We start from the raw sequence: 25,537 nt of genomic DNA, 5'->3' as shown, positions 1-25,537 counted from the left end.
GAAAGAATATCCAATGAGTACTTCCTTCCTTTTGAATTGGGAGCTTGTATGTGAGTTATAGTAGCCAAGGAGTCATGGGTTCATGTTTGAAGCTTGAAGTCTTGATTGGTGACTTTTGAAAGAGATTGTGTTGAATTTCGTTTTTGGATATTCTTTCAGAAAAACAGTGGCAAGGTCCGATACTGAATCGACCTGCTCTGATACCAATTATAACACCCCTTGTCGATTTATCTAGAATAGCGACAAGAGTGAACATAACTGAATCGAGAAACATTAATTTCATTTACACAAAGACCAAATACGTGAATAGGATTACAAAATCCAACAAATGAATACATGATCGAGCTAACAACTGAACATAAATGAACCGAATCTTATACAAATATAAGGTTAACATAACGTCAGCTTCATAACATAATCCACGTATCCGAATCTTCATGCCTCAAGGCCTCGATCCTCGAACAACCTGCTTATCTGAAATCAAATAAGTGGGGGATGAGACATGTCACTTCGTCTCAGTGGATTCCTACTACCCAGTTACTATTGGTGTCTACACCGGGGGCAACTGATGAACTAATAGTTCCTTGATCCTGCTTGTCAGTCTCTAACATAATTTCATAACATGATTTCATAAACATAATAATATAAAGGTGTAACACAAATTAATTATCTTGTTCATTTTAACATAACTAAGACACTCTGAGGTGAGCCGATCTCAGAGGTCTGACATATCCGTCGTCGATGATTACACGCATCGACACGACATGAAGCTCACAATCGTAACATGATTGGATTCCTCGAATCCCATAACGTGGTACATAAGTAACCACCATGATTGACTGACTTTCTTAACTTAATATCCTGATTGTTATCCTACCCATGAATTTCCCTCCCTGGGGTAGCTAACTTGTCCTGATATCCTGATTATCTTAACTTAACGTGTACTTAACATTTTAATTAATTATTATACCTGTATTATTCACAGAAAATGTACTAAAAAGGTAGGGGATTCAAAAACGTGAGTTTGTTCATAATTTTAAATTCTACATAGTATGAGCTGACATTCTCGCCTAGCGAGTACCATTTCGCTTAGCGAGGCAATCAGTTCATTACTCTGTTTTTACAATTTCCATCCGTTTTGCAGAAAATCATTATCACAATCCCTTTCCTTATTAGCCATGAACATTACAGATATATCACATAATTAAAACGGAGAGAAGCTTTGGGATTAAGCTCCTCTCATACACAATTCACCCTAATTCTTATGTTATCATGCAAGATTCATAATTTGGGGAAACTAAAAGAGCTAAAACTAACTAGAGTTTAAGGCTCTAAGGGAACCCACCTGCAACTACGCTTGAACAAAACCATTGTCATTTCCATAGCTCGCCGATATGCATAATTGCAATCGAAATGCTTCAAACCCGTACCCATAACTTTCTGCAGAATATTGCATTGGATCATCAACTTCAAAAATTCATACAGACCTCATCCCTTATTGAAAATTCACAAAACCGGAACCATAGCGACCGTAATCGAGTTAGCTATCCATAGAAGCAAACGGAATATCAAACCGAGTTATAGAGAGGGCGCAGTTAACCTTTAAGTGCAGCACTGTCCAAACACATTTTCTGCAGAAATCCTGTTTCGTATCTTCAACTTAAACATCACCTACATAATGCATTGTAACTCCGAATCCGATAAAATTTGATATGCCAACGAGGGTAAATTCGTTAGCTTTACAGAACTTAAAGAATTAACTCGGTTGGAGTTGCAGGGAAGGAGTACTTACTGTTTTTCTGAAAGAATATCCAAAAACGAAATTCAACACAATCTCTTTCAAAAGTCACCAATCAAGACTTCAAGCTTCAAACATGAACCCATGACTCCTTGGCTACTATAACTCACATACAAGCTCTCAATTCAAAAGGAAGGAAGTACTCATCAGATTTTGGTTGAATAATTAAAAGGGAATTTACAAGGATTATGTTAAAGAAAATGAAAAGGTAAGTTTGTTACCTTGTTTACTTATGACTAGAGAAGTTGCTACCATGATTGCATGTAAGAATCCATGCTTCCTTTCCTTGGTTCAAAGCTTGAATTGAAGAGAATGGTTAGAGTGTGAGTGAGAAGGCGTGAGAGAGAAGAGGGAGTATTGGAATGGTTACTGAGAAATGAATTGGATAGAAAATGAGTGATCTTGGAGTGGTTAGGCAATTAAATACTCTTCATGCTCAAATTACCAACTTGTCCTTCAATTACCATTTAACATAAATCACCTCCATATATGAAGCACTTTAATAAACATAAGTCTATAGCTCTAACTAATAATTTTCCCTTTTATCAAAGTTGGGATGTTACAATCTATCCCCCTTAAAAGAATTTCGTCCGCGAAATTCAAGAACTTCTTCATTCATCACATAGTACATTTCCTATAATCCATTTCCAGATTTTGGATTTCGTTTCTTAATTGATCATGATTTATCATTCAAGGTTAGTAATCGTCATTCTTCACTGCGTTGGCGTTCACTTATGATACTTTTGGAAATCCTACTCGTTTATTCCATGAAGTTGAACTCATAATCTCAGCCCATAATACAACTTTTAGATACACACTCATCTTATATTAGCTCCCTCTGTTACTTTTCCTCAGCTTAAACGCTCACGGAGCAACTTTTCTTCTTTTTCACTTTTCAATACAACGCCGAAGCATACTTAATCTTACTAGTTCACCGCGTCAAACTTCTCAAGTGAACCGTTTTACCATCACAAACTTGATTCTCAAGGGTATTCTATACTAACAATCTCAGGTCCAAACATGAACATTTGTGTAACTTACTCGTCATACGATCTTTAATCATTTTATGGTTCCCCACTTTCAATTCTTTGGAATAAAACTTTCCTCTCTCAAAGAGTTGTTGACCTACAAGTGAATCTACTAACTACATTCTCAACCACTTCCCAGCTGCGCACTCTGATTCGACTACTTACTGGCATTCTCTCTACGCGTCATTACAGTCTTGGTCTACAAATTCCCTGACATTGTCACACATCGTCTCATCTTATCCGGTGTTATTGCTTTTATTATTACTTCTCGTACCAAAGATATCACAAAACAACACTTGCATCGTTTCGTGACGACAGGCGCACCACTGTATACATAATACTTTACAACCATCTAACATGTCTGCAACACTTTACTTTTTATCACTTACTATTATCTCCTACTCATAGTCTTCTCATCGTGTGGCATATGTCTCCTCTTACCATTACATTTGATAGTAATAACTGAGTTGTTCCAACAGCGACCTTTACTTGATCAGTGATATTCTTAGCGAATTGATTTCTATTTAACTTATCACTTCACCAACCTCAGCCACAATTAATATCCTTTTAGTATTACTACATCTATTGTTCTCGGCCGTTACTTTATTACTCCACAAACTTCATTAGGTTATCTTAAGGGTATAAGCTTGAATATCATCGCCGATTAATCCAAAAATCTCCTTGTCGCATAGCGCTTACGATTTTCTCATTCCATCGATGTTCATCGAGGTTACTTCTTACATCTCTGGATGGTTTTGGATTTTTATCCAAATTGAGATGGTAAGACCTTATAAAGAAAGATGAACTTAATTGATTGCAATAACGTTTCCAACGTTCGTGGTACCTTAACCATGCTGCTTGACAGGTTAACAAGACGAGCGAGAGTTTGAACTTAATTGCTAATTTGACTTCTGTGATTATGAACCGGTCCTCGGTAATGATGCTAAAAGATTGGAGAATTTCTTGGTGATAAACATAATGTTACTGCTCTTAAGGTCGACATGTATAACTGATAGTCCTTAACGAAACACGACTCATTACTCTTAACAAGCAACTCAAACTTACATAGGCCCGAACTAAGTTATAATAACAAAGTTGGAAAGCTGAAGACACTTCGTCAAAGTTGCATAAGGATAACACTCTAAACATGAATCCAATTCGCTGATACTGAGGAATTAGAAGGTACAATGGTACATAACTTAATTGAATTCTTGCATTAAATGTAAGTGATAGGTCTCAATGTACCGGAAGAATTTATCTCCCTCTTATCATGATTAAATAGGCATGGGGAACGTAATGTTCATAACTTAATAAGGTTTGCTGATTATGGATCATGCATCGCATCAATTTGATAAATTTAGCAGAATTAGAGTTCAAGTGAAAGGGTAGGTAACTGAAGATCATAATTCTATTGCATTATGTTCATACATTATGATTTCTCTTAACCGACTAATCTCTGGAATTGGGACAAACCTGATTCTCATTAGAACTTAGTTGATAAACTCTTACAAAAGGTTTAATCGAGTATGTTGAGTTATTAGTTGAGAGGTTTGAATACAGAAAATTTTTCAGTGACTTCTTGATGCTAATACAAAACTGCATTACTTGTTCTTAAATCATTGATAATGACACTTAATATGCCGGCTTAGGTAACTGATAGTATTAGTATTAATTCTAGTCATTACTCAAACAAAACTTGCTTGTTATGGGTCTGACTAGGATACTAGTTATGAACTGAGAGGCTGAACTTATCTTGCTGGGAACAATTAGTGTTCTTATTCTACGAAAATGGTACAACAGGCTGATATTAGGAACTAAGGGATTGCATGAAGTCTAGTTTATCTTTCTCCGATAGTGTAATTAGTTGACCTATGTCACTAGGGGAAAACTACTAAGCTGAAATGAAGGTTAGACGGATTTGAAAGAGTTTGGTTCACCGACTTCTGATAAGTCTTATTTGAATTAAGGTGCCCCTTGTAATTAGGTCCACACAATACACACGTGTCGGTTGGATATTACTGTTATACCACACTCCAATTTATACTATGCGCCATTCTCATGACCCTATCATCTGTACTAATGTACCCGTCAGACTTACTACAATTTTCCAGTTTTCATACTTCAATACTCAATCTCGGTTCCACTCCGGTCAAAGCTTACTTATATACCGTGTTTCCATTCCTATAATTCTCAGTATCCTTAAACTTGCTACTGTCAGTTAAGCGCGTCCGATTCGTGCATTTCTGGACATGCCTCTTACTACTGGTATTACGCCAAATACTATTCCCAATTATGCGTGCCACTTGTTGGCGTTACTCAACTTACTTTTGTGCCGTCGACCGCCGCTGTTTACAATATCCGCTTCTAACGGTCTCCATTCATACTTCCATCGGAGTTCGCGCTTCTACTTCGTTCTTACTACTCGACCTCCTTGGTCCACTTCGGTTCTCGACCGTAATACCCTGCCTACCATACACGATACTGAGTTGATCGGGCTCAGCACGCGATGATTTCAGCGTAAACAGTCCAGACTCCAAAGGGTCCGTACTACTTCAGATTGAATTTTAATGATCCGCGGCAAGGTCCGATACTGAATCGACCTGCTCTGATACCAATTATAACACCCCTTGTCGATTTATCTAGAATAGCGACAAGAGTGAACATAACTGAATCGAGAAACATTAATTTCATTTACACAAAGACCAAATACGTGAATAGGATTACAAAATCCAACAAATGAATACATGATCGAGCTAACAACTGAACATAAATGAACCGAATCTTATACAAATATAAGGTTAACATAACGTCAGCTTCATAACATAATCCACGTATCCGAATCTTCATGCCTCAAGGCCTCGATCCTCGAACAACCTGCTTATCTGAAATCAAATAAGTGGGGGATGAGACACGTCACTTCGTCTCAGTGGATTCCTACTACCCAGTTACTATTGGTGTCTACACCGGGGGCAACTGATGAACTAATAGTTCCTTGATCCTGCTTGTCAGTCTCTAACATAATTTCATAACATGATTTCATAAACATAATAATATAAAGGTGTAACACAAATTAATTATCTTGTTCATTTTAACATAACTAAGACACTCTGAGGTGAGCCGATCTCAGAGGTCTGACATATCCGTCGTCGATGATTACACGCATCGACACGGCATGAAGCTCACAATCGTAACATGATTGGATTCCTCGAATCCCATAACGTGGTACATAAGTAACCACCATGATTGACTGACTTTCTTAACTTAATATCCTGATTGTTATCCTACCCATGAATTTCCCTCCCTGGGGTAGCTAACTTGTCCTGATATCCTGATTATCTTAACTTAACGTGTACTTAACATTTTAATTAATTATTATACCTGTATTATTCACAGAAAATGTACTAAAAATGTAGGGGATTCAAAAACGTGAGTTTGTTCATAATTTTAAATTCTACATAGTATGAGCTGACATTCTCGCCTAGCGAGTACCATTTCGCTTAGCGAGGCAATCAGTTCATTACTCTGTTTTTACAATTTCCATCCGTTTTGCAGAAAATCATTATCACAATCCCTTTCCTTATTAGCCATGAACATTACAGATATATCACATAATTAAAACGGAGAGAAGCTTTGGGATTAAGCTCCTCTCATACACAATTCACCCTAATTCTTATGTTATCATGCAAGATTCATAATTTGGGGAAACTAAAAGAGCTAAAACTAACTAGAGTTTAAGGCTCTAAGGGAACCCACCTGCAACTACGCTTGAACAAAACCATTGTCATTTCCAGAGCTCGCCGATATGCATAATTGCAATCGAAATGCTTCAAACCCGTACCCATAACTTTCTGCAGAATACTGCATTGGAGCATCAACTTCAAAAATTCATACAGACCTCATCCCTTATTGAAAATTCACAAAACCGGAACCATAGCGACCGTAATCGAGTTAGCTATCCATAGAAGCAAACGGAATATCAAACCGAGTTATAGAGAGGGCGCAGTTAACCTTTAAGTGCAGCACTGTCCAAACACATTTTCTGCAGAAATCCTGTTTCGTATCTTCAACTTAAACATCACCTACATAATGCATTGTAACTCCGAATCCGATAAAATTTGATATGCCAACGAGGGTAAATTCGTTAGCTTTACAGAACTTAAAGAATTAACTCGGTTGGAGTTGCAGGGAAGGAGTACTTACTGTTTTTCTGAAAGAATATCCAAAAACGAAATTCAACACAATCTCTTTCAAAAGTCACCAATCAAGACTTCAAGCTTCAAACATGAACCCATGACTCCTTGGCTACTATAACTCACATACAAGCTCTCAATTCAAAAGGAAGGAAGTACTCATCAGATTTTGGTTGAATAATTAAAAAGGGAATTTACAAGGATTATGTTAAAGAAAATGAAAAGGTAAGTCTGTTACCTTGTTTACTTATGACTAGAGAAGTTGCTACCATGATTGCATGTAAGAATCCATGCTTCCTTTCCTTGGTTCAAAGCTTGAATTGAAGAGAATGGTTAGAGTGTGAGTGAGAAGGCGTGAGAGAGAAGAGGGAGTATTGGAATGGTTACTGAGAAATGAATTGGATAGAAAATGAGTGATCTTGGAGTGGTTAGGCAATTAAATACTCTTCATGCTCAAATTACCAACTTGTCCTTCAATTACCATTTAACATAAATCACCTCCATATATGAAGCACTTTAATAAACATAAGTCTATAGCTCTAACTAATAATTTTCCCTTTTATCAAAGTTGGGATGTTACAATATTAATACACTAATTATCAACATCGCTCTTCCTTGAATTTAAATTACATACTTTTTTCTTCTTTTTTTAGAATTTTCAGACATATTCTAATTAAAACATGCCTTAATTGTAAACCAAAAAATAATTGTTAAAACCGAAAATAATTCATTGGATGAAATTAATTTAATATGATACTTAATTGTTTTGTTTTTTGTAACACCCTCAAATTCCCTTGATTTTTATTTATAAAAATTAAATGATTTATTTACTGAGAGTGTTACTCAGCTTCAATTAATTTCTAAATGGCGTAAAATTGCAGCGAAAAATTAAAAGTTAAAAATTATGAATCCTGTAGCCTGAATTGAAAATCACTAAAACGAATAACATGGTTCAATAGTCTTAGATAAAAAAAAACAACTGAAATTACAACAGTTTTCTTTTTTTTGTAATAATAACTGAAAATGTAAATAAGAGTTCTCCTCCCAATTGGCCTCCTATCAGAGCGATTTAATTTATTGAAAACAAAAAAAGAAGATAGCATCCTATAGCCATCCTCGACATTCGACAGCTAAGACTCATCTGTTACCTGAAAAATCTACGGTTACACACCGTAGGGCCAAGCCAGAAGGAAACAAGGGGTCAGTAACTAAATCACATAAGAAACCGAAAATAATAACAACACAAGTTATAGTAAAAAAAATAGAAGTCAGCAAAACAAAATGTCATCGTCTTTGAAGAATCAAACACAACGGGGTCAACTCAATAATTAATAAAATAAAGCAACTCATAACTATAATAACAGAAACACGACAAACGGCGGCGCAACGGCTACCATGGCAACACGACAAACGGCAGCACAACGACCACCATAGCAACACGACAAACGGCAACACAACGGTCACCATAACAACACGGCAAACGGCAGCTCGATGGCCACCATAACAACACGACAAACGGCTTATAACAACAGCCATAAACAACTGCATAATTTTCGTATCAAAAATAAATAAACCAGTTAAGTTACTACTTACTAACATCCAATATACGGTCAACAACCAATTCACCATGATACCAATCCATAATTTCATCACTGTTCCTTTTTTTTATTTTATTTTAAAACAACTCAAGGTGTTCCAATTAATCATAATACCTTGTGATCATATCATCACCGAGCCATCCTATTCAAAACAAGAATAATTAAGTAATAATAATGAACAACACATCATCCAATCTCATTGACTAGTTAGCTAATTCAAAGCATCATATATGTCCTCCTCAATATTAGAACTAAACACATAAAAGAAAAGCAATAACACGTGAACTGATCCAATCACTAAATTCAGAATTCAATAGCAGTGTCGCATAAGCCAGAGATATGCAGAATTTCCTGTACAACTCTTTTCACCAATCGAATTGAAGCACGCAGGATTCAACTAATTCATAAATCATCAGGTATCAGAATGTAAGTCGAAATTCGAACAAACCGTAATTATACATTAACACAACAAAGTAAACAGGAACATGATTCAATCCAATACTCATAAAAGAATCGAAACAAAGGAAAGGAAACTATATTCATGAATACTAGAATTTCAGTCTTAGAGTAAATTCGTTAAAACACCCTTACTTGGATTGGTAGTGATTTTCCTAAGCTTGAGCTCTGAGGCTTCCCTTCTTTCCCTTCTCTTCTTCCCTTACGTGCTCTCTCTATTCTCACACTGTATTGTTGTTTTCCTTGTTCAGTATCCTGACCTCTCTCTTGTTTTGTCTATTTAAATTAACTCAGCCTATTATTATTATTAAAACCTAATAATGGAAATTAAAACTATGTTTATTCCTTTCAATGGAAATTAAACTATGTTTATTTCTTTCAATGGAAATTAAAACCGTGTTTATTCCTTTCTCATCCCTGCCTCTCCCAACTTCCTATCTACACCTCCTACTATGCTTTCACACCTCAATATATAATTTTCTACTCCTATTTCTTTTAATTTTTATTTTATTTTCTAATTAGCAACATCGTTATTTTATTTTTATTTATCAATTAATTAATTAATTTCCACACAAAATAATTAAACAAATATCGTCAATCAACACCACACCTAAATAATTAAAATAGAGAAAATCCTAATTTTTGGGGTGTTACAACTCTCCCCCACTAATAAAATTTTCGTCCTCGAAAATTACCTTAAGTATTTGGTCCATCTCCGAGCAAGGCAAACACCTTCCCTTTGGCAGGCGTAGTATCCGGTCCTCTCTTTGGCTTTCCACATTGGGGACGGGTATGTCCCGGCTCCCCACAGCGAAAACAAGTCACAGTCGAACTCCTACACTCGTTGGCCATGTGTCCTAGCCTTCCACATCTGAAGCATTTTGACTTCGTCTCTTGGCATTCTGCCACATGGTGCCCAATCTCACCGCACTTAAAACACCTGGAAGGGTTAGAATTCCCTCCCCCACTAGTTTCACGCCCATTAGCAGACTTTTGCTTACCTTCCTGGTCTACCCTCGACTTATCATATGGTTTGTTGCGATTCTGATCCGCATGCCTCTTTTCACTCGAGGCCTTGTAGTACCTTGAACTTGCCTTGGAGTCTTCTTCATAAATTCTACTTTTGTTGACAAGCGCAGCAAAATTACGGATCTCCTGATAACCAACAGCTTTCTTAATCTCTGGGCGCAGGCCGCCCTCAAACTTGACACACTTAGAACCTTCTGCTCCCACTGCATTGATGTGAGGACAAAATCGTGATAGTTCTTCAAACTTCCTAGCATATTCAGCTACAGTCATACTGCCTTGCTCTAGTTTCAGGAACTCAATCTCCTTCTTAGTCATTGCGTCAGCTGGGAAATATTTTGCCAAGAATTCATTCTTAAAGTTGTTCCAAGTCATAAGGGTACCAACAGCTATCATCCTCTCACGTGTATTGTCCCACCAGAAGTCGGCTTCATCAGTTAATCGGTGAGTAGCCATCATCACTTTCTGTGCATCGGTCGCCTCCATGACCCGAAAGATCCTTTCAATCTCTTGTAACCACTTGTAAGCATCATCAGGATTGTGACCTCCATTAAATTTGGGAGGCTCTTGCTTCATAAACCGTTCTAGTCTGCGCTCATCATTACCTCCTTGCTGATTTTGATTTCCCTGAAGAGCCTGAGCAACGGCAGTCAATGCGTTCGCGATCGCTCGATCATTACGTCCTGCCATTTCTGAAAAATTTGGATTTAGTAACAACATGACTTGGTCCGACTAGACCGAATTGCTCTGATACCAATTGTAACACCCTCAAATTCCCTTGATTTTTATTTATAAAAATTAAATGATTTATTTACTGAGAGTGTTACTCAGCTTCAATTAATTTCTAAATGGCGTAAAATTGCAGCGAAAAATTAAAAGTTAAAAATTATGAATCCTGTAGCCTGAATTGAAAATCACTAAAACGAATAACATGGTTCAATAGTCTTAGATAAAAAAAAACAACTGAAATTACAACAGTTTTCTTTTTTTTGTAATAATAACTGAAAATGTAAATAAGAGTTCTCCTCCCAATTGGCCTCCTATCAGAGCGATTTAATTTATTGAAAACAAAAAAAGAAGATAGCATCCTATAGCCATCCTCGACATTCGACAGCTAAGACTCATCTGTTACCTGAAAAATCTACGGTTACACACCGTAGGGCCAAGCCAGAAGGAAACAAGGGGTCAGTAACTAAATCACATAAGAAACCGAAAATAATAACAACACAAGTTATAGTAAAAAAAAATAGAAGTCAGCAAAACAAAATGTCATCGTCTTTGAAGAATCAAACACAACGGGGTCAACTCAATAATTAATAAAATAAAGCAACTCATAACTATAATAACAGAAACACGACAAACGGCGGCGCAACGGCTACCATGGCAACACGACAAACGGCAGCACAACGACCACCATAGCAACACGACAAACGGCAACACAACGGTCACCATAACAACACGGCAAACGGCAGCTCGATGGCCACCATAACAACACGACAAACGGCTTATAACAACGGCCATAAACAACTGCATAATTTTCGTATCAAAAATAAATAAACCAGTTAAGTTACTACTTACTAACATCCAATATACGGTCAACAACCAATTCACCATGATACCAATCCATAATTTCATCACTGTTCCTTTTTTTTATTTTATTTTAAAACAACTCAAGGTGTTCCAATTAATCATAATACCTTGTGATCATATCATCACCGAGCCATCCTATTCAAAACAAGAATAATTAAGTAATAATAATGAACAACACATCATCCAATCTCATTGACTAGTTAGCTAATTCAAAGCATCATATATGTCCTCCTCAATATTAGAACTAAACACATAAAAGAAAAGCAATAACACGTGAACTGATCCAATCACTAAATTCAGAATTCAATAGCAGTGTCGCATAAGCCAGAGATATGCAGAATTTCCTGTACAACTCTTTTCACCAATCGAATTGAAGCACGCAGGATTCAACTAATTCATAAATCATCAGGTATCAGAATGTAAGTCGAAATTCGAACAAACCGTAATTATACATTAACACAACAAAGTAAACAGGAACATGATTCAATCCAATACTCATAAAAGAATCGAAACAAAGGAAAGGAAACTATATTCATGAATACTAGAATTTCAGTCTTAGAGTAAATTCGTTAAAACACCCTTACTTGGATTGGTAGTGATTTTCCTAAGCTTGAGCTCTGAGGCTTCCCTTCTTTCCCTTCTCTTCTTCCCTTACGTGCTCTCTCTATTCTCACACTGTATTGTTGTTTTCCTTGTTCAGTATCCTGACCTCTCTCTTGTTTTGTCTATTTAAATTAACTCAGCCTATTATTATTATTAAAACCTAATAATGGAAATTAAAACTATGTTTATTCCTTTCAATGGAAATTAAACTATGTTTATTTCTTTCAATGGAAATTAAAACCGTGTTTATTCCTTTCTCATCCCTGCCTCTCCCAACTTCCTATCTACACCTCCTACTATGCTTTCACACCTCAATATATAATTTTCTACTCCTATTTCTTTTAATTTTTATTTTATTTTCTAATTAGCAACATCGTTATTTTATTTTTATTTATCAATTAATTAATTAATTTCCACACAAAATAATTAAACAAATATCGTCAATCAACACCACACCTAAATAATTAAAATAGAGAAAATCCTAATTTTTGGGGTGTTACATTTTTGACTAAGTGAGAATTAATTGTTAAATGCACAAGAGAAGAGAATCATCTTTATAATGTCATGTGTACAAATTTCCTTGAAAAAATAGTTCCAAATAATATAATAATAGATTTTAATTTAATTCGTTGTCATCTATTTTTCAATTTAATATGTTTATGATATTCAATTCATTTTTTTTCAATTATATATGATCACCTGCAATATCATATTTATATATACTATATATAGCATAGTATATTTTTTTTATGTCGTATATAATTCTTCACATTAATAATTTGCTAAATCATCTCAATTTTTTGTTACCAATTTTATTTCTCGTTATATACATCACCTCAATTTCAAATATTTTCTTTTAAATATTTCCCTTTTTTATTGGTGATGCCTTTTCTTTTTTCTGATTATCGTTATACTTATAGTTTTTTTCAAGTAAAATGAGAATAACTTCACTTGAATTCTGTCAATTTTAATTTCATGTCTCAATATTTATGTTTCAGCACACAAAACTCTTGAGGTTGGTTTAACATTTAGTGTCAATAGATTTAACTCTTTTTTTATTCAACCGAAGAACATATTATATTAAAATGAAAAAACACTCAACATTAGCACAAAGCCTGTTTTATTTTATTAGAAATTAGTAAATAGAAACTGTATAGTATATTATTTTATTCTATTTTTTTAAAAAAAATACATAATATATAATTTATTTTATTAATTAATATTTAGCAACAAAATGGTTAGTTTAGAGTGCAGTAAACAATATATTATCAATCAAAAAGGTTTGACTGTTCATCTTCTCGTAACCACTTTTTCCAATAACATCTACGTAAGAAATATTTTTCTACAAAAAATCTAGATTAACAGTATGCCATTATTGTTTTCAATTTTGCGACTCATCCCAAGATGTTCTTGATATTCCTGAAAAAATAGATGAAGAAAAAATCATCAAAAGATTAAAAAAAAATAGAAAAAGAAGAAAATAAAAGTAAACACAACAAATATGAGTTTTTTTTTTTTGACTAAACAACAAATATGAGTTAGAAAGAGAAAAGAATTAAAAAATGAATGAGATGAAATGCTCACACAAAGATCATATTTATAGAGAAAAAAATGGGCATGTGCAATTAAACTCATTAAAAACACATATATTGATTCTTTTTCTAATTTTAAAAAATAATGATTTTTTTAAGGATAACAATTATTTGACTTTTACACACATTAATTCACTATTAATGAAAGGCATATGTATTCCATTTCATTATAAAATATAAAATAATAATAAAAATAGTAGAATATAAAAAATAATAATAATTCCTTCCAATAAAATAATAATAACAATAATTATTATTTCAAAATTTATTATAAAATATTTTAAAATCTATTATTATTTTAATTTATATTTGAAAAAAAAAAAGAACTTTTATAAAAAAACTTGCACGGAAATAATATATTAATTTCGATTTAAAATTATTTTAATTTGAAATAATAATAATAATTTATTTTTTTGTTGACAGAATTTAAATATGAAGATTAATATTTGAATTTGAATGTTTCCTTTTTTTTTTATATAGAATGTTTCCTTTTTTTATTAAACGAAATAATTGCAATTCAGTAACAAAAATAATGACTATTGCTTACTATATACAGCACTTTAGAACAATTCATTTTGTAATAATGAAAAAAATAAAAAGCATTTTATCCAGAAACTTTGGATATTTCTTTTTTATCCAGAACACATCTTATCCCTTGGATAATGATCAAATCAGTTGAGACCTACAAATGGGTTGGAACTTGGCTCCTTCATGTAAGGGTGAAAATACTTTGCCACTCGGCCCACTAATTCTTGTGATATTTATTGCATCCAAATATATTTATTACTAAGTTTGAACTGTTAATACATTAAAGTAGTAATAAGTTACTATATTTCTTCAAAAAAAAAAAAAAATACATTAAAGTAGTAATAACTTACTATATTCATCTTTGGGTGAACTATTCCTATATGAATATTTCAATAATCTATGATAAAAAAAAATGTATGATCAAATATATTGTTAATTTTGTTTTTCTTTGTTATTATAAACTTGATTATGATATATAAATTTAAAAATATGATGTAATAATATCATTAAATTAATTTTTATCAATTACTTTTTAGATGATTTTTTATTAAATTTTTATTGTCAAGAATTTTAAGTCATGATATATTTTAATTTTTTTATATAGTCCAGGTTAATAGTCATGCGGTCTGACCAGTGACCCACTGGTCCGACCAGTAAACCAGTGACCTAGTGTCTTGACCGGGTTGATCACCGATCCGGGTTTTAAAACTATGTCCAGAACACAACTTTTTGAAGGAAATATATCTATATTGTTGGTAAATATAAATCAATATAAAAAAATTATTTATTTTACAGGCATGAATGGTCTCCAAAAAATTCATTAAATATATATATATTGAATTTAAAATATAAATCAATATTAAAAATTTATTGACTAAATGTATTGTTTTTTTTATTATGTTATTGTGTGTAGAAAAAATGTCTGAAAGATTAATGACTATTGTTGAGGGTCAGTTGGATGTAGACTGTATAATTATTCGGCCGAAGCAATGGACCATATTGAGACTGTTAGTGGACTGAACAGTTCCTGTAACAATGTGCATATGAGCTGGACAGCTTTGGACTGATTTGTTGTAGAATATTAGTAGAGTCATTAATTGTAATAATCACATTAAATGTCAAATGCATAAGGAGAGGAGAGAGAAAGACAAATAAGTTTGGCTTTTTACATATTATAGATTATAGATTATAGATTATAGATAGGAAGAGATAAAACAACTTGTTGGAATTAATTTAATATTAACAATATACATGCTCTCAATAACAAAGATTAAATTCATAATCTTATAATTTTAGTGTGGAAGCCAAAAAACAATGAGTAAAAAGGATCTACGACATGTTAATTTATCAAGAATTATAAGAATACCTAGAACACAGATGAGGTAGAGACAAACAACGAGCACGTCATGTGGTTCTTTCTCAATCAAGACTCTTTATTCCCTAAGCGCTCTTCAGATGAGGAGAAGATGTAATATGCGGTGTAACACCCCGAACTAACTACCCTTAAAAACGTGATCTTAAAAACTTTTTAGAGATAAGTAGCCGGAACGCTACGGAAAAACATTTTCTAAAACGATCGTGCACATGACACGAAACGTCGCAGCGGAAAACATTAAATAAAGGATTTTCAAAGCAATGAACAAAATAGTTCAAAAGATAATTCATCTACATAAAACATAAGTTAAGATGTTCGCATCGATATACGACGAAATACAAACGATCCCCGACTCGATGTTACAACATACCAGAGCACTAATATACATCACAACCCAACTAAACTTAACAAAACTATACAAAGGTAGCCTACACTAGCTCCTCACCAAAAGTGCTCCACACCAAAACGATCTGCAGCTAAAGCTCGATCGAAACCTCGACCTGAATACCTGAACCCCCAAAGGTCCAGCACATAACAATTAGGTAGAGAGTTAGTAAACATAATCACATACATACGAATATAGAAACGCACCTATATTCAACCTATCACGTATTACTAACTCACACACATACCTCAATAGGTAATACATCAAATAACACATACTCACAAATACACAACCAGATAGTTTCACGTCGTTTCGGACAACACAAAGAACTCACATAACACATAACACATTTACTCAAATGCGACTAATGCCAAACATTCAATGTCATGCCAACCTAGACACGACTAATGCATGTGGTACCATCTTCTTTATCAAGGAACTTACCATTGATATCCTTCTTTATTGGACAAGTCCAATATCCTTCTTTATCAGACAAGTCTGATATCCCTAAATAATGCATGAGTTTATGAATGTCATGCATTTACCAAACATATGATAAACACTTAGCACGAAGCTACTGCTCACTACATGGATAACATAATCCATTAAACTTCTTTATCAGACAAACTGATATTCTTCTTTATCGGACAACCCGATATACAAAAATACATATACTTCTTTGACATTTTATATAAATGCCATCACACAACACAAATATTAAACATGTATCAACAATCATGTAAGGATACCCTTAAACCATGATACAAGTGCCTAGTTACACTTACAAACATTAACAAAATTGCTGTCACTGAGGCCTTCGCTAAGCGAGGGCTTAGCGAGACATGGCGAACCTCACCAGGAAGTCACCTGCTCATGGCGAGCATTGGCGAGCTTCAACGAACATGTTCGCTACAGCGAACTCCTGGTCGCTTAGCGAACTACACCAGAAAAATATCTGTTCTTGAGTTTCAATAAGGCGGTTTAACCTTGAATCCACTCAAAAATACATCTAGACATGTTATAAATTCGTATAAACAGCTAATTCAAGCATATATGGTATCAAGGAACATTAATCATCCCTTCCAAACATCCAAATACATCAAACAATCAAAATCATGTCAATTTCTTGCAAAATAAGCAAAGTTGCATAAACATGCAAAACCATCATCAAACATATACATATTCCCTCCTAGATGTTCATTAAGCATACTAAGATGAAAAGACATGTTTATGATAAAGAAACTTCACCCAAACCCCAAAGAAATTGGATGAGAGAGTTTAGGAATGGAGGCTAGACACCTCCCCTCTCTTGGATCACCCAAGCTTATGCTTAACCACTCTCACCTTGGATTGAATGATGATTCTTGGCCTCTAAATCTCTTCTCCTTGCTCGTGTTCTTCTTCTTGCTCTCCTAGGGTTTGCTCTTGCTTCTAAGCTTACAAACTCTAACTTCTCATGAAAAACAAGTTGTGATACTATTCCTTGGTTTGACTTGCTACTTATACTACTCTCTAATGGTCTTGAACCAAACCCAATGGCTTAGGCCCATTAAGCTCTATCACACGCCCAAGCCCACTAACATGACAAAGGTTTCGCTCACAAACTTATGTTCGCGATAAATAATTATACGTCGCGTAAATAAATATTTAACACTAACCCAAAATATATGCAAATATATAAAATATCGATTTACTAAAAATCGGGTCGTTACAACTCTACCCCCCTTAAAAGAATTTCGCCCTCGAAATTACCTAAGAGATAAAGCGGAGAACGAACCCTCAACGCGGCATCTTCGGTTTCTTGCATACCGGACTCTTGTGACCTTCCTCGCCACAATTGAAACAAAACACTTTCACCCGACAAGCATCGGCCTTGTGCCCAAACTGTCCACAATTGAAACACTTGTCGCTTTTCCTCGGGCAATCATATGACATATGACCCCGCTCTCCACATTTGTAACAACTTCCACTTCCTTGCTTCTTCTTTCCACTTCCATTACCCTTGTTCTCATACGGCTTACCACGATCCAAACCTTTTCCTTTCCTATCATTCAGAACCTTATAGTAGTTGGTCTTGGCTTTGCTATCTTCATCACAAATCCTTGCCTTGGTCATAAGGGTCGGAAAATCCCTGATTTCAGAAAATCCAATCAAAAGCTTGATATCCGGACGAAGTCCACTCTCGAACTTGACACACTTATCCTCTTCGGCTTCCACAGTGTTGTAGTGTGGACTAAACACACACAAAGCTTCAAACTTAGCCGTATACTCGGCGACCGATAAATTTCCTTGCTTGAGCTCCATGAACTCGATCACTTTCTTATTCTTCACATCAGCCGGAAAGTACTTCCTTAAAAATTCCCTTTTGAAAGTTTCCCAAACGATGGCAACACCGTCCACTCCTATCCTGAGTCTCACATTCCTCCACCAAACAATTGCTTCCTCTCTAAGGGCGTAAGTTCCCAAAGTAGTCTTGTTCTCCTCAGAACAACACATTGCTTCAAAGATGATCTCAATCTCATCTAACCACTTGATAGCTCCCTCCGGGTTATAGCCCCCGGTAAACAGAGTTGGTTTATGCGACATAAACCTTTCCAATCTTTTCTCACTATCCTTTCCCGGGTCATTATCCCTTACCACCAATGTAGTCAAAGCAGTCAAAGCTTGTGCAATCTGAGCGTTGGTCCTAGCAGCAGCCATGATTCCTGAACGAATCACAACTCGACGTTAGAATGTATTAACAGTGTACCCAACACATGCTTCATACAAGAGAAAGAAAATCCTAATGGCTCACATGAACCGACGTGCTCTGATACCACTAATTGCAGCACCCCGAACTAACTACCCTTAAAAACGTGATCTTAAAAACTTTTTAGAGATAAGTAGCCGGAACGCTACGGAAAAACATTTTCTAAAACGACCGTGCACATGACACGAAACGTCGCAGCGGAAAACATTAAATAAAGGATTTTCAAAGCAATGAACAAAATAGTTCAAAAGATAATTCATCTACATAAAACATAAGTTAAGATGTTCGCATCGATATACGACGGAATACAAACGATCCCCGACTCGATGTTACAACATACCAGAGCACTAATATACATCACAACCCAACTAAACTTAACAAAACTATACAAAGGTAGCCTACACTAGCTCCTCACCAAAAGTGCTCCACACCAAAACGATCTGCAGCTAAAGCTCGATCGAAACCTCGACCTGAATACCTGAACCCCCAAAGGTCCAGCACATAACAATTAGGTAGAGAGTTAGTAAACATAATCACATACATACGAATATAGAAACGCACCTATATTCAACCTATCACGTATTACTAACTCACACACATACCTCAATAGGTAATACATCAAATAACACATACTCACAAATACACAACCAGATAGTTTCACGTCGTTTCGGACAACACAAAGAACTCACATAACACATAACACATTTACTCAAATGCGACTAATGCCAAACATTCAATGTCATGCCAACCTAGACACGACTAATGCATGTGGTACCATCTTCTTTATCAAGGAACTTACCATTGATATCCTTCTTTATTGGACAAGTCCAATATCCTTCTTTATCAGACAAGTCTGATATCCCTAAATAATGCATGAGTTTATGAATGTCATGCATTTACCAAACATATGATAAACACTTAGCACGAAGCTACTGCTCACTACATGGATAACATAATCCATTAAACTTCTTTATCAGACAAACTGATATTCTTCTTTATCGGACAACCCGATATACAAAAATACATATACTTCTTTGACATTTTATATAAATGTCATCACACAACACAAATATTAAACATGTATCAACAATCATGTAAGGATACCCTTAAACCATGATACAAGTGCCTAGTTACACTTACAAACATTAACAAAATTGCTGTCACTGAGGCCTTCGCTAAGCGAGGGCTTAGCGAGACATGGCGAACCTCACCAGGAAGTCACCTGCTCATGGCGAGCATTGGCGAGCTTCAGCGAACATGTTCGCTACAGCGAACTCCTGGTCGCTTAGCGAACTACACCAGAAAAATATCTGTTCTTGAGTTTCAATAAGGCGGTTTAACCTTGAATCCACTCAAAAATACATCTAGACATGTTATAAATTCGTATAAACAGCTAATTCAAGCATATATGGTATCAAGGAACATTAATCATCCCTTCCAAACATCCAAATACATCAAACAATCAAAATCATGTCAATTTCTTGCAAAATAAGCAAAGTTGCATAAACATGCAAAACCATCATCAAACATATACATATTCCCTCCTAGATGTTCATTAAGCATACTAAGATGAAAAGACATGTTTATGATAAAGAAACTTCACCCAAACCCCAAAGAAATTGGATGAGAGAGTTTAGGAATGGAGGCTAGACACCTCCCCTCTCTTGGATCACCCAAGCTTATGCTTAACCACTCTCACCTTGGATTGAATGGTGATTCTTGGCCTCTAAATCTCTTCTCCTTGCTCGTGTTCTTCTTCTTGCTCTCCTAGGGTTTGCTCTTGCTTCTAAGCTTACAAACTCTAACTTCTCATGAAAAACAAGTTGTGATACTATTCCTTGGTTTGACTTGCTACTTATACTACTCTCTAATGGTCTTGAACCAAGCCCAATGGCTTAGGCCCATTAAGCTCTATCACACGCCCAAGCCCACTAACATGGCAAAGGTTTCGCTCACAAACTTATGTTCGCGATAAATAATTATACGTCGCGTAAATAAATATTTAACACTAACCCAAAATATATGCAAATATATAAAATATCGATTTACTAAAAATCGGGTCGTTACATGCGGTACGTCCGCTATATTGGAAACCATAGCCTATATATAGTGTGATGACCAATTAGGGTTCCCATTATTCCGAAATGGGTCATCTTAACATCCACTCATATTGAACCCACATCCAATTAATTAATTTGTAAATAGAAATCTAATTAGTCTTTTAAATATTTTTGATCATTTAATTAATTAAGGTCTCTGATTGATAAATAACTAATATCATAAAATATTCATAAAGTAATCGAATAGAGATGATCTCTCTAGGTATGACTTATCCGGTAAGGTTTCCAAATCTACCTCTCTTATATTCTCAAGGAGCTCATTTTCAAGAGGCTTCGGCACTTGCTGATGCATATAACATATTTAAGACAGCCTGAGCAAGTAATCTAATCTAATAAATGTTGAAAACAGTTCAATATCACCTCTTGAAACTTTAATCTATGTTTTTGGTCCTCTACTTTCATAACGATAAAATAAAAAAATAAAAACCCCAAGTTTGAACTTTCATATCAGCTTCTATATCATTTTCGTCTCGGCAACTTTGATATTTTTTTCCCGACTTTTAACTGTTGGAATAAAGAGCATTATGTGTGAATTAAAAATAAAATGCTTGAGTCCAACATCGGGTAATAGAACATATTAGTATGTACTCCTATTATAATATTATATACTAATGTGTATTTTGAGTATAAAAATAATTATAGAAAAAGTCAAACATGCCAAACATGTGTTCCTATTAAGAAGCATCGGTTATTTTCCTGTGCTATATAAGTGATAAATCTTATAAGAAATAACCCTAATTAAAAAACCACCAGATTAGAGTGGCGGCTCACAAAAGAAAGAAAAAACACCGTAACATCACTTCTCCTAGTGATTTGGGTGAAAGAAAAATAGGAAAGAACATCAATAAAATAGTGACGAGGATGATGTTTGTTGACATTGTCTATGGCTTTGAAAATGTTTGAATTAGAGACATTGTTTCTCTTCTATCTGTTCGATTCCAATCCTCTAATACAGGAGCTAGTCTATGTCACAATAAACAATGATCATACACGTTGTATCCTTCTCAATAAACAACAAGGTTGGTATTCTCATCTCCTAAATTGGTTTGGTTTGAATAATGGCAAATGATTTATGTTACTTTAATAGTTTGAGATATATATGCTTGGTTTGGTTTCAACAAGCTTTTCCTTGTTCATTGAGTTCTTATATTGCTGAATGTTCAAATCACGTTTTGGTTCATTATTTGGTCATGTACCATATTAAGTATGTGTTTGGTTCTGCGGTGGGAAGAATTGATTCTGACAGAATTGAGTTTGATAGAATTGATTTTGGTTAAAAGTGAGTTGAGCTGAATTGATTTATGTTTGGATAGATTAACTAAAAGTGATTCTCAATATTTTATGTTGTTTGGATAATTTGAATCAAAATTACTTTTTAAATGTGTAAATTACCAAAAGGGTCTTTAACCAATATAAATGTATAAGATATAGGTTTTAATTGTATTTAAAAATAGTCGTAAAAAAAATTGTATTTTGTTGTAAAACAAAGTTAAAAGAGTAAGAAAACAAGTAGAGAGAAAGAGGAAAGTAAGTTGTAGTATTTCTTTCTTGTGTGTCTTTACATGAAAATGAGAGTGCTATTTATAAGACATATGTAGGGGACAAGAAAACCTACACCATAATGGGCATTCATCACATATTATTCATAACACTCCCCCTTGAATGTCCATTAAGGATATGCCTCGTTAAAACCTTACTAGTAAAAAACCCATTGGGAAAAAAATCCTAGTGAAAGAAAAAGAGTACATTATCCTTTGTGTGTGAACTGCCTCATTAAAAACCTTACCAGGAAAACCCAGTGGGACAAAACCATGGTTAAGGGAAAAAGAGTGCAGAACATATTTATATCTCCCCCTCATAAAGACAATTATATATGAGACGAAGAAAATTAAATAATCTTATGTAGTAGTTGTAGTTCCTCGAAAGCTTTACTTGAAGCTGATTTTGTAGAAAGACATGTCTTATCTTCTTTATTATACTCTTCTCCAAATATGTAGTTTTTGCGACATTATCTTCATGTTGAATCGTTGCAAGAACCCTTTAGAAGAAAACTCACAAATTCTTGTATCTGATGAATCACATACTTCAATCAAATCACATTATTGATTTATCTTCTATAGTGCTCAACTTTCCTTGTCATTTTATTTCATAAGTGATTGGATGTCCTCATGTAAACATATAATTTATTTGTGATCTATACTATAATGAGAATTATACAAATAACCTGCATATCTAAAATAATAAAATATATACTTGATTATATATTGACAACAAATAATAGATCAACAATGTATTTGTCCCCCTTTTTAATCAAAATGTGGTACTTCAGGACCAATTAGTTATTCATCATTTGCTCGAACACTAAAATGTCATTTGTTTACATCGGTGTTCTTACAAAAATTAGGGTACGTAACTGATCTTCTTATCTTTCATATAGAATCATTTTAGAACCTTTTGTATATAAGCTTCACGATTCACAAAATATTCTTTAAATACTTATTTTGTAAGAAATGACAATATCTCAAGCTCTTCATGAGTCTCTTGATCATATTTTTATCATCGACATAAATCTTAAATATATCAAATTTATTATTTTCTTAAAATGAACAAATTGTCAATTTCATATTTCTCACTTGGAAATATTCAACAAGAATATTATACAACATGCATATAGATGTTGCTCTAGTATATAAGGAGACTTATTCATATTTATTAAGTCATCTCTCCAATATATATGTGTCTTACGAAAATTAAATCCTTCTGGGATTTTCATATAATCATCATTATCAAGTGAGCCAGTCAAATACGTTAAAACACATATTTCACATAAATTGAGTATTTCATATGCTACTCAACTTAATTAATTACAAAGAAGTTTTGGAATTCACTTTAGGTGAATATGCTTCTTGAAAATCAATGATAGACATTTATCAATATACTTGAATAACAATTCAAACTCTAAATATTTGATTTTCATTATTTTTCTCTTGAAAATTTATTCATATCGAATTATTTCCATCTGCAGATGGAATGGACTACTGGTCCAAATACATTCCGCTTTGCAAAGCTAGTTTAATTTTGTATCAATTGCGTCTATCTATTTAGTCAATCATTTCATTGTCTATAATCCTTAATAGACTTTGATTTATGATCCTCGTTGTCATTTATCACATATAGCGCTTTATTATGTGCAAAAATATTGTCAACGTTGACTTCATCTCGGTTCCATCGTATTTTATTCATGACATAATTTATTGAGATCTCTTTGTTTTAATAAATTATAGGTACCTGATGAGTTCTTCTGGAACTGAAAAATTAATTATGTCATATTTTTTTTCAATTTTTTTTCATATCCTCCCTTGGGTCATCTTTCTTTTTAGCTCCTTATATTTGAGGATTTTTTATCTTTGAAACCGATTTGCTAACCATGCTTCAAGCGTGGTTAAGAATCATTTGCAATATTAGATTGTCCGACAGGGACATTCATTTTTATCGGAGCATTAGCAGCTATTGATTGATTTCATAAACTTTGCAAATGAGTTATCTTATATGAGGATCAAGATGAGATAATAATAATAATTTATTTCAAGTAATTCATTTGAACTTTTGGTTCATATTTTTTAGCTGCTTATTTCCTCCCCCTAATATTGGGAAAACTAATTCATCACTTGAAAATTAGCCTTCTGGGCTATAAACAAGTCCCTAATTATTGGCTCAATATAATTTATAAGGGATGAAGAGTTATATCAAATATATTTTCCCAATATTCTTTTACGACCCATTTAAATGCATTATATTGGAGCAATTGAGACGTACCCAACACATCCAAAAATGTTCATATATGGGAAATTAGGTTTATAAACCAAAATTCAAATAAATTAGGGGAGAACTTATGTATATAATAATTTGTTGGCATGATGCTATTTAATATCTCAACATACATGTTTGAGTGTTCCCAACTATAACTTAGAAGTTATGATCTCGTAAGTATCGGTCGTGTAATTAACTTTAGATGTCTAAAGAATGGATCTTCAAGTCCATAATTTTTTGTTTGTATGAACATATTCTACAAGATGTTCAGTATAAATTTCAATTAACATATGATACTTATCAAATACTTTCTATAATAATATATATAAAATGAGCTCTTAAAAATAATCTCACAAACTTCTGGTCGTGAGTTTATAACAAACATACATGTGACCATTTAGTTGATGCATCAATTAAAATTTTAGGAATCTAATCGGTCCACATGATCGGTGTATTGATTTACAAATATCACCTTATATATATTCTAAAAAATAAAAGATGCTCATTTACTTAATTTATCAACTTCCTTCGGGAACTAGTAACACATAAAAATTATTAGATTGAAGAAACTTCAGGCCCTTCAATTCATATACAATTATTTTATATTTCACATTATAATAGATTCGGGATGACCCATCCGATCTTGCCAATTACAAACTTAATATGATTTAAATTGTAAACTTCTGGTT

The 25,537-nt window shown here is 34.0% G+C and overlaps 1 protein-coding gene and 3 long non-coding RNA genes across 9 annotated transcripts; all 4 read right to left on the bottom strand.

Moving 5' to 3' along the window:
- Nucleotides 1-259: 259 nt before the first annotated feature.
- LOC123897040 lies at nucleotides 260-7,592 on the bottom strand. Of its 6 annotated transcripts, none has more exons than XR_006804765.1 (7): nucleotides 7,255-7,592; nucleotides 6,580-7,151; nucleotides 2,020-5,708; nucleotides 1,793-1,917; nucleotides 1,601-1,689; nucleotides 1,346-1,440; nucleotides 260-474 (listed from the first exon to the last, which is right to left on the bottom strand). It is a non-coding gene; the product is annotated as an uncharacterized LOC123897040 (long non-coding RNA). The 6 variants fall into 6 exon arrangements; XR_006804767.1 differs by having other exon boundaries at nucleotides 1,601-1,671; XR_006804764.1 differs by having other exon boundaries at nucleotides 1,601-1,917.
- Nucleotides 7,593-7,930: 338 nt separating this feature from the next.
- On the bottom strand, nucleotides 7,931-9,500 carry LOC123897039. Its single transcript, XR_006804761.1, has 2 exons — nucleotides 9,206-9,500; nucleotides 7,931-8,173 (listed from the first exon to the last, which is right to left on the bottom strand). It is a non-coding gene; the product is annotated as an uncharacterized LOC123897039 (long non-coding RNA).
- Nucleotides 9,501-9,766: 266 nt separating this feature from the next.
- On the bottom strand, nucleotides 9,767-10,786 carry LOC123895860. The gene has a single exon (XM_045946336.1). It carries the CDS (start codon nucleotides 10,784-10,786, stop codon nucleotides 9,767-9,769), a length of 1,020 nt encoding a protein of 339 aa, XP_045802292.1.
- A 208-nt stretch (nucleotides 10,787-10,994) lies between these two features.
- On the bottom strand, nucleotides 10,995-12,565 carry LOC123897038. Its single transcript, XR_006804760.1, has 2 exons — nucleotides 12,271-12,565; nucleotides 10,995-11,237 (listed from the first exon to the last, which is right to left on the bottom strand). It is a non-coding gene; the product is annotated as an uncharacterized LOC123897038 (long non-coding RNA).
- Between the last annotated feature and the right edge of the window lie 12,972 nt (nucleotides 12,566-25,537).

This window comes from Trifolium pratense, linkage group LG7, assembly GCF_020283565.1.
Source record: "Trifolium pratense cultivar HEN17-A07 linkage group LG7, ARS_RC_1.1, whole genome shotgun sequence".
Classification (NCBI taxonomy): domain Eukaryota; kingdom Viridiplantae; phylum Streptophyta; class Magnoliopsida; order Fabales; family Fabaceae; genus Trifolium; species Trifolium pratense.
Note: the sequence above shows the minus strand (reverse complement) of the source record. Positions and strands in the feature narration are given on the sequence as shown.